General features: G+C 40.5%; 1 protein-coding gene across 1 annotated transcript; it reads left to right on the top strand.

The window, feature by feature from the left end:
* Positions 1 to 3,950: 3,950 nt before the first annotated feature.
* ndufa9a (NADH:ubiquinone oxidoreductase subunit A9a) lies at positions 3,951 to 8,865 on the top strand. The gene is made up of 11 exons (XM_076734040.1): positions 3,951 to 4,014; positions 5,119 to 5,292; positions 6,155 to 6,252; positions 6,395 to 6,486; positions 6,595 to 6,736; positions 6,905 to 7,007; positions 7,307 to 7,377; positions 7,599 to 7,675; positions 7,950 to 8,045; positions 8,397 to 8,463; positions 8,590 to 8,865. The coding sequence occupies exons 1-11, from the start codon at positions 3,960 to 3,962 to the stop codon at positions 8,758 to 8,760; spliced, it is 1,146 nt and encodes a 381-aa protein (XP_076590155.1). The 5' UTR covers positions 3,951 to 3,959; the 3' UTR covers positions 8,761 to 8,865.
* Positions 8,866 to 10,386: the final 1,521 nt, after the last annotated feature.

Genomic DNA, 10,386 nt, shown 5'->3' with positions numbered 1-10,386 from the left:
AATTACAATAAATTTGCCACTTAATAGTAATGCTAATGAATCAATTTTCACAGCCTTTTGCTAAATCAGTAACTGCTAAATAAAACAAATAATTGTAAATTAGAATTGTAAAGCAATTTCATAAACATGATTACATCTGATTTTTTGTATTTAATCATTTGTCTTTATCACATTCTATCTCACACGGAGTATGTCGTGTCTCTTTGCCCTCTGTAATTGAAGGTATGACAGCAGTGCTGCCACCTTCTGCTGAGTGCAGGAACAGTCGGTACATCGAGCTACTCTGTGCAACATAAACGTTGAAGATTGTCTGTCTAAACTGTCTCCATCATAACTGACAGACAGTAAGCCATTAATGGCCATCACTGAACTGTGGATATAGAAGGTGGAGATAGGAGGAGGTGAACCCTGTGTCATTTAAAATTTATTGGAAAAAAAGAAAAGCTGTTGTTTATCAATAAAATGTAACCACAAAAAATGTATTGCCCGTTCCACACTAAATACTTATTATTATTTTATTAATATTATTGATATGGTTATTACTTATATTTGTATAGATGAGGCCTACTCATCAGCTATTTGGCAGAAGTTGATATTTCATATCCATGATTTATCAATGAACCCACAGCTGATAACTGTGTGACGGTCTGTTGTGAATAGGCCAATCTAAAGTAACTTCTGTTCAAAGTCAACTGCTGCGAAGCAAGAGCCCCATGCCTCATTCGGTGGCGTGCCACAGAACAGTTATCAATGTCCAAACTGATCGATGACCAGTCTGCGTGTGTGGTCAAAAACAAGGCAGCATGACAGGTCATCATTTGAGATGGAGCTGCATGTGTATCCATCGAAAGGAAACGCATCACACTGTTCTTCTCCAGTCAGCTGCGTTTTTCACCAGCCGGCTTGCCTTCATCAGGGTGGTGTACAGTTTATCAGTCAGTCATGTGCATTATACAAGACATTACCATTACTTTTCACAGTAGTTTTCACAAAATATAGCATTTACTTTGGAGTAAATATTTACTTAAAGGTAAATATTTTGGAGAAAAGATGGTAATGTTTGATATATTTAGTGTTTATGGTTATCCATAAGTCATATGATGGGTGAACTGTGAATAACGAAGCCTGAAATAAATTCAGACACTGACCTGATTAAGGAAAGGCAGTTGAAAATGTTTAGGGGATAAAATGTAAAAAATTCAAAAGAAAAGCTTTAGATGGATGTGCATCGAAGCTCACACTGGTTTGCTCCCATTCTGTGTGTTCTGTCTCAGAGTTAGACCATGTTGGAACTAGATGTATACCCGTGGTTTCAAATCTGTATTCTTACAAATATTACAGCAAAAGCATCTACAATGAACATTAAAATGCCCAAACTGTTTCTTGCAGTCAGATGATACATTTGATATCAACTCTTCTCCCTGTCCTATGATGTTGTATTAGTTGTAATGCATAAATTGATCACTTGCAAATTAATGATTTATGACATGACAATCATCTGCTGTTACTGTAGCGTAAGAGCTTATTTGCAAAGGCATCATTTGGCAAAAATTACTGCTACTGTTACAAAACACCACGACACATCACAGAACCCTCTCTCTTGGTCTCTACCCACACAGATGATTTCAAATATTTTTGAGGTTTTATGATTTATGTGCCATTGTTAAAATGGCAGCCTGTAAGTTGTCTTTAGAGGGCAGGCAGTGTGAGCCTATTCTTGAGAAGAGGGTGAGTAAGTCCTCCTCGTCAGTGTCTTCCATGCGATGCTCGCTCAGTCACTCCAAGAAATCTGGCAAATGACTTCATCAAGGGTTCTTCTTCCACTGAGCTGACTCCTTGACAACAGGCGAGAGGAAAAGCTGGTGACAGTCTGACTGGTATGATGTTGTGGTTCAAGTATCCTCTCAACCAAACTCTTCCAACAGCTTGCCATTCCTTCTGGAAATAGTCTGGTCACAGGCTGGGTACTTGTTCATCCTCCCCCTCACATTGGTCCAAGAAATGTTCCCTGAAAGCAAAGTACTCTTGACACACCATCGCTGTCCATAACTCTCTAATTCTTAGATCATTATCATCTTTAGATCAACATTTAATACTTTTGGTTCCATGACACTAAAGACATCTTTAATTATGTTTTCTGGTGAACTAGTAATTTCACAGAGTGGACTTCTTCCATCAGGTGATGCTGGAAGATACAGGTCTATCATTCAGTGTTGAATGCTGCAGGAGTTTATTTTTTTTAAAAGGTAATTAGGTGTGATTATTGATCAATTAATCAGTTAGTTAGCTAGTTGACAGAAAATGAATCAGCAACAAAATATCAGATATTTATCATGCAAAAATGAATATTCTCTGGTTCTGGATTTGCTATTTTTCTATTTTATTTCACAGTAAAGTGGAGATGTTTTGGTTTTGGACTGTTGGTTGGATAAAACAAGCAATTTAAAGACATCAACTTGGGTTGTGGGTACATGTGATGGCAATTTTTCAATCCTTTTGGACATTTGAAAGACCAACAAACAATAAAAAAAATAATAATAATAAATTAAATTAATCAACAATGACAATAGCAATGTATACTAAGCACTATTGAAAATAAGTCTTCATCACCATCATGACAAGAAACAGGTCCAAAGTCATCTTCAAGAGATGCATGGACAGCAAGGGCAAGAGGGGAATCTGACTCATCGCCCTTGCTGGTCTGCCTTTTGATTTGATGCAGGAAGTAAACAATCATCTTCAGATCCCTGCCTGCTCCTGGGTTGCCAGCATCATCAGAAGAGGGTGAATGCAGGGCTTCTGTGTTACTGGAGGGGCTGATAATTCAGTGAGAAAACATGGCAAGCTTTGTTTACACATCATCTGATCTAAACCATCAAGTCTACCATCCAGATTTTTTTTGTAGATGCATATTCAGTTAATGTAAGCAATTCAAAACGTTTTGCCCGCTTCCATCAGCTTAAATGAATTTTAAATTTAATAAGACATATCTTTATTGTCTGGAACTGGCCTTTTAAACTCAGACTGCAGCCTTGATTTAGTCTGAACTGACCTGCTGTGTTCTGCACATGTAACCTAACCTAAATGCCACTAGAGGTCACTCTGTCTACAGCTGAAGGTTATCCTTTTGGTCTTGGATTAAGTGCGGTTTAACTTAAGCCTGCCTACTTAAATAACTGTTCAAATTTATTTTAGTTCAAATTGTTTAGTTCTACTGATTTCACAGAGCCTAATGGGACATTTGCGACAGCTGGCATATATCTGGACAAACAAAGCTTAATGATCAAACTGGTTTTTCTGAATTTACTGTGAGTGAACATGCACAGAAGTGGAGAGAGAAGTAGGGTTAATATTGGGAAATTATATTATCATCTCAACTATCAGCTATCACATTTAATCTGTTATCAGTGCTAAAATGCTCCTGTGCAGTAAGCACATACACTTCTCCAGACTTTTTCGTTCAGATACTGAGTCCAAGTCAGCCTCCATACCTCAAACACTGTACTAACATCAGTCATAACATTTCTCCTTCTCTGCTGCCAGTCTTTAAAGTGAGAGCTTCATGGTCTCTTAACAGCCAGGCAAGATCTACCTAAGAGACTTTTTGTTTGTTTTTGTGTCTATGTCCTCTTATGGTATTCGGAAGGCTGGGTATTTGTTGGTCTGTGATCTGTCATCACAGTACCTTCGTTTCACACATGGCCATTAACAGCATGTTAATGATGCTGCCTGGAACAATTTCTCTGAAAGTGTTTTTATTGTTAAAGTTGCGGTTGCATTCAGAGACCTGTATCTGCAGAGTGCCAAACAAACATTTTGGATACGTTTTATGTTGTTAGGACCATTTTTTTTTTTATTATATTAGTTATATTTTTGCTTTGCGTGTGCCCTGTGCAAGGGTTCACTGTATCACTAGCGAGCAGGTATTTTGGGCCACCCGATATGCCGTAGTTAAAAAGATGGCGACCCTGATGTTGGTTAGCCGTCCTGCGGGTGTCCTTCCGAAGATTTCAGGTGAGTAATGTCAAAACATTAGCCATTTTGATAATGACATAAACATGTTAGGGTATAATGTTGTGATTTCAGATATCTACAGATATGTCATCCTAACACTGGCTCAAAGTTAGACCACACATTCAGCACGAGTGACCTTGCTAACAGGCTCGGCTAGTCACCTGCTAGCAAGGCTTTAGCTAGCTAGTAACCCGAATTACTTTTGAATAATTCTAACTTAAGATTCCGAAATATGTGACCCCACCACACCTTGTGGATAAGCGTTAATAAATGACGAACAATGCGTTGGGTCAGGCTGAGCTTTAGCCATAAGCTAGTGGGCTACTGTGACGTGGTGTGTACAGTGAGTCCAAACACTGGCTCGTTTAACGTTTGTAATGTTACAGAAATGAACATCACGCGGGGTTGTTATTCTGAAAAATATGACAAAAGTTTGCCATGTCTGACTATCTGATCTGTTGATTTACAGTGACAGGCGTAGTAAATTACGATGGTGACACCTATTAGCGCCTGTACAGTGATTCTGAGTATTTCCTGGCTGCTTTGTACTTCTCATCAGCGGCTTTTCTTTATTACTCTGTGTGTGTGTGTGTGTGTGTGTGTGTGTGTGTGTGTGTGTGTGTGTGTGTGTCTTCACTATTAGTCTACAGCTAGTTTGTAGTGTGTAGCCATAGAGTAAAAAAACAATGTAATTCAATAAAGAAATAGTGCTATAAAATACAACTGCAATACGACGTTCAGTGTCACGTTGTCAATATTAACGATTAGTTTATGTTGACAAAAGTTTGTTGTTTTAGAGAGTTGTTGATTCAACTGTTGTCTTTTTTGAGGTTGTAGTTTGTCGTGACTGAGGTGTCTTTAACATCTGTCCACCCATTTGTATCGACAAGGTTAAATTCCAGTAAGCATCAGTAACACCTCGCAGTATGATGCCCTGCAATTAAAGAGGACCACAGCATCTGTGAAGAACACAAACAGAACATTATAACCATCAGAAAATCAGGATTTGTTTTTCTTAGTTATAGCAAGGTGTGCCTAACAAATTGGCGAGTGGCACATGATAATGCTGATCAAACACTGCCTGTGTTCCTCTCCTCTCTATAGGTAGCTGCTGCCCTGCAGTATTTTCAGCTGCCTCTGTCGCCACAGTCCAGCAGAGGAAGCTGCACCATGCTGTCATCCCCAAAGGGAAAGGAGGACGCTCCTCCTCAAGCGGAATAGCGGCAACAGTGTTTGGCGCCACAGGTTTTTTGGGGCGATATGTGGTCGGTAGGCTGGGTGAGTTCAAAATGATGGCGTGAATACTGCTGTGAAGTTACAGGCGCATTGATATTTCCTCTGTGTTCAGCAAATGTCTTTATGAGCTAGTACTTGTAAATATCTTATCCTCTGTCCCAATATTACACCCAAGATCTGATCACAGCTATGAGATAGAGGCCTTACTCTAAAGTTGTTAAATGATAGCTAATACTAAGAATGATACCATAGCAGAGATTTATGGAACCTGATTGCCAAATACTAACATACTTTGATTTTCGTTCAGTAAGTTTTGGTTCTTGATGGGTACACAGATATGATGGTGTTTGAAAGCAGGTTGCCGAGGGTGACTCTGAACAGCCTGTTTCAAACAACAGTAACTGATGTAGGAGACAGACACAAGATAGATTTCGACGGCTGTCTGTTTATTAGCATCATGCAGGAAGAACTCAAATTGCAGTCACACCACCTTCTTGTACTGAACCAAAAAGCCTCTTGAACCATTAAAGTCTGTCTTGTTGGATTATTCAACATCATGGAACTGGGATACACATTTCTGATATGAATGTGCAAGATAGGTTGAAAAACGTGGACATAACTTGTTCATAATTTGTCCAGTCATCATAAATTTCCCCTCGCGGGACAAATAAAGGAATATTGATCTAAATCTAATCTCATGTCTTCAGGTCATGGTTGGGGATTGGCCTACCGAGGCATTTTGCCAGTTTTGGTGCAGTGAGCTGCTTCCTTCTCTTGAGCACAAAATGACTTGAACCCAGAATTGCTGCTTGCAGCTATATTTTTTATTTACTAGTGCTGTCAATTTCCAAGCTACCCACATAAAAACAATCCCTGTATTTGCTTATGTGTTGATGGTTTGCAGGTCGGATGGGCTCTCAGATTGTAATCCCTCACCGCAGTGATCAGTATGACCTCATGTACTTTAAGCCCATGGGTGATCTTGGACAAATAATTTTCCTGGTAAGGTGCATACAGACATACAGGCACCTTTCAGAAACGTTGCAACACTGATGGATGGTGGAATTTTTAACCTGCATGTTCTTGTACATTTTGAGGCTTAAAGCAAATGCAAATGTATTGTCACTATTCTTTCATGCTACAGGAGTGGGATGCCAGGAACAAAGACTCCATCAAACGGGCTTTGGAGCACTCCAATGTTGTCATCAACCTGGTGGGAAGAGAGTGGGAGACGAGGTACGGACAGGAACATTGACGTAAAGCATCTGATTAATGTTATGTTATGCTGTTTTGACTTCACATGCAAGTATTCACATGCAAGTATTTTCCTCTTTTTGTGGAAAGGAACTATCGCTTTGAGGATGTCTTCGTGTCCATCCCTCAGCAGATTGCCAAGGCAGCTAGAGAGGCCGGCATCACAAAGTTCATCCACATGTCTCACCTCAACGCTGACATACGCAGTCCGTCCAAATACCTGAGGAACAAGGTCGAGCGTTGTTTCTCCACACACTGCACATCTATCTTTCTCAGCCAGACTAGTGTATCTCTGCCTCTGTTGTACAGTATATGCAGGTTTTAAACGGCGTATATTAAAGGGTGAAGAAGGTGTATTTGTATTGACATGTCAATTGGTGTGTATAATGTCCCTTTACAGGCTGTTGGAGAGGCTGCAGTGAGAGATGAGTTTCCTGAAGCCATCATCATGAAACCCTCAGAGATGTTTGGCAGAGAGGACAGATTCTTTAACCATTACGCAAGTAAGACAGTTGTTTGTGTGTGTGAAAGTGGTCATAGAGTGTAGGTCAACACGTCAGACCCTGAGTGATGGGAATGTGACACAATATATTGTTGTGTATTTGTTGCTCTGCTGTGGCATCTCTTGTTCTGTGTATTCACTGCACTGTCGTCTCGTCATCAACTTCTACAAGCAAGTGGAGCTGTCTCTGAATTTCTTTTGACCACTTGATTGTTTCACAGTGTTGAAAATGTGCCTGTTTGATAGCAAGAGTTTCAGCTAACTTGTTAAAATGTTACATGTGGCTTTCTCCTCTTTCAGACATACGCTGGTTTGGCCGTGCTGTTCCACTCATGTCCTTGGGGAAGAAGACTGTGAAGCAGCCTGTTTATGTAAGTTTCTTTCTTTCTTCATTTCTCAAATTTGAACAGCAGCGTGGCTGGTAGTAATAACATTCTCTCACTTTGTGTGGTCGTTTACAATGAAGCCATGCATGTGAGTACAGCAGAAACTGATAGCTCAGCAGCTCTGCAGGGCTGATTTTGTGTTTGGTGCCTAACTGAAGATGTGATTATGACATGAACCCACCTAAACTGCCTCTTTTCACCCTCAGGTGGTGGATGTTGCTAAGGCCATTATCAACGCTGTCAGAGACCCTGATGCTAATGGGAAAACATATGCATTAGTTGGGTAGGTAGTCAAAAACTGTGCCTTGGAGTTCAGCAAATACTGAGATTTGACAACAGTTTGGACAGATAAAGCACAAATAGAGATTTAGATTCATAGCAAAGATTGTGAACGTCATGTTGTTGACTTACAAGAGTATGTGTGTACGGAAACTTTGAGTTAGCATGTGGTGGTCCGTCGTTCATGCCGTGGATGTGTATCACTTGTGAGCACACATTGACACGATGAAAACTTACCTTCGTAATTTGTTGTTGTCTTGTTTGCTCTTATTGTCTAGTCCCAACCGGTACCTCCTTTATGACCTGGTGAAGTACATCTACGCAGTGGCACACAGGCCTTTTGTGCCCTACCCCCTGCCCCGCCCGCTCTATCAGTAAGTGCTTTGAATCTGTTTTTCCAGAGGCAAATCATCTGTCATGTAACCACCTCAAGCATTCAGCCACGCCAAAGGCATGTTTTCAAACAAAACAAAGAGGATGGTTGAAAGTTTGCCAAATCTACACCCGTGTGTGCACACAAATAACTCCCTTGAGTTTGGGTAGTGTCTACAGTTGTTTCTCACACGCCCCATGTTGATGGTGTAACATATTATACAGACACTGAAACTCATCTAAATATTCCTCTACAGAGCCACTACCAATCAAAAACTGTCCAGGGGTCTCTTGGGTGCAGTTGCTATATACCACTGTGTAGTCAGTTGATGGCTTCTGTTTTTTCTTTTCAGCCTCTTCGCTCAGTTTTTCGCAATGAACCCATTCGAGCCCTGGACAACCCCAGACAAAGTGGAAAGGGTAAGAATACCAAGATTTCAGTCTAACTTTTAAAGTAGAAGTTTTGAGAATTGCACCACTAACTGTAGAGCCTCTGCAGCCAACATTCTGCCAATTACAATTCTGCTCTGCACTTATATTTTCCAGTTTCACACAACAGACATGAAGTACCCAGGCCTTCCTGGTCTGGAGGACCTTGGTATCACTCCTTTCACCGTAGAGCAAAAGGCTATTGAGATTCTGCGCCGCCACCGCCGATTCCGTTACCTGGAAGCTGAGGTGGATGAGGCAAAGCCAGCCAAGACTGTCAACTATTGAACTACCCAGCAACTTCCCAACATCACATGGACAGCCAGGGGATGTCAGTACCTCTGATTGCTCTTTAACTATATTCTGTACATAAATAAAAAAGATGTCCTCTAAGGGTCCTCTTGTCTTGAGTGTTCTTGCTTGTTGCATTTTGTTTTCATTAGACATGACTTTACCATTAGTGACATCATCAGTGTCTCTAGAGTGATGAATACTCTCTAGTTCTTCAAGATAACCCCATTGGACTTTTACATTTTGTTGTTTTGCTACACTTGAATGATGGCTGTTATAATTAACGAGCAGAAACACACAAGGTGTGATGTCATGCTGTGATGATACTAAACCCTGCTGCAGTATGCAGGAAAACAGCCACTTACATTTTCCATCAGGACAACAGTAAGCTTTAAAATAGCAATGTTAATGTCCTCATTGGGGGGTCAAGTTTAGGTTCCGATTATGTTGCCAGTGATATGCTGTGCTTTCGTAAGGTGCTAAGGCCATCATCAACGCTGTCAGAGACCCTGATGCTAAGTAGTGCAAGTAATAGATACTGATCCGCCAGGCTGTCATTGATGCTAAAGACTGGAATTGAGTTGTAATTTGGACCCTGATTACATCCTCTGTGATTTGATATCCTAAAACAAAACGTGCTCCCATCAGACTAGGACAGAGTAGGTTTTACAGGCACAGGAAACAGGCCAACTTTGAAACCTCTGTTACATTGTTAGCTTGATAGTGTGAAACTTCCACCTCTCTGCCCTGAAGGTACGATTCAGCCAGATCTAGATATAGACATCTGCTAAGGGCCAAAAGAATTGTACCTTTTTTACTCTTCATAAACATCATTATTTGCATGACTCTGAGCTTGAGAGCAGACAAATGTTTTCCAGAAGGATTCACAGATCTGCACATGATTGAACAGACCCTGAATATGCTGGGTGAGTACCAATCCAGCCCTCATAAAGACTTAAAGGTCTGGCTTCATAATGTTATTCCAATGGATTTGGAATTAAGTAAACCTTTTAACAAATACCTGAAATTTTACAGGTAAAAGTAATTGAACAGGGCAACATTTTCAGATTTGCAAAGCTGAAAAAGATTGCAGAGTTAAAATCAGTTAACTGCAAGTAAATCACTTCGAATTTTAAAATATATAATTATACCTCCAATGCCATCCTAATGATCTCCAGAAGAACAACTCTCTTTTGACCAGCTTTGTGGATGTGGCGATTGACCAACTACTCAACACCTCACCTGCTCATCTGCAGCTCCCTTCATCAACTTCTGAAGAGCTTCCATTGCTCTTCAATGATACAATAACTTCAATTCCAGTCAGCATTGCTACTCTCTGTTAGAAGGAAACAACAGGTCAATTAACTACGGTGAAATGAAATTCTTTCACTGCATCATGTCCCTGTCATAATCCTACACAAATACTGTTGAAAAATGATGCTTGTACAGTTTCATTCTGGTGTCCTTTCCAGCGCGGACCTATTTCTGGCCAGGATGAAAGCTGACGGGACAGCGGTGGTGTCCCCTGTGTTTGATATGGTTCACTGATGACCTACATGTAGAAAGATATAACCCATCTTGTCATGGCTTTGACTGGGCTCTGTGGTGCATGTATGAGTCCTT

The sequence above is a fragment of the Chaetodon auriga genome, chromosome 6, assembly GCF_051107435.1.
Source record: "Chaetodon auriga isolate fChaAug3 chromosome 6, fChaAug3.hap1, whole genome shotgun sequence".
In the NCBI taxonomy this organism is placed as follows: domain Eukaryota; kingdom Metazoa; phylum Chordata; class Actinopteri; order Chaetodontiformes; family Chaetodontidae; genus Chaetodon; species Chaetodon auriga.
The sequence above is the reverse complement of the archived record's forward strand: the minus strand, read 5'-3'. Positions and strand labels throughout refer to the sequence as shown.

Bases quoted from the DNA above. Each gene is read 5' to 3' on its own strand.
- ndufa9a (XM_076734040.1), top strand. From the start codon at position 3,960: ATGGCGACCCTGATGTTGGTTAGCCGTCCTGCGGGTGTCCTTCCGAAG. The intron at 4,015-5,118 runs GTGAGTAATGTC...TCCTCTCTATAG, and splicing joins TGTCCTTCCGAAGATTTCAG to GTAGCTGCTGCCCTGCAGTA. The intron at 8,046-8,396 runs GTAAGTGCTTTG...TTTTCTTTTCAG, and splicing joins CTGCCCCGCCCGCTCTATCA to CCTCTTCGCTCAGTTTTTCG.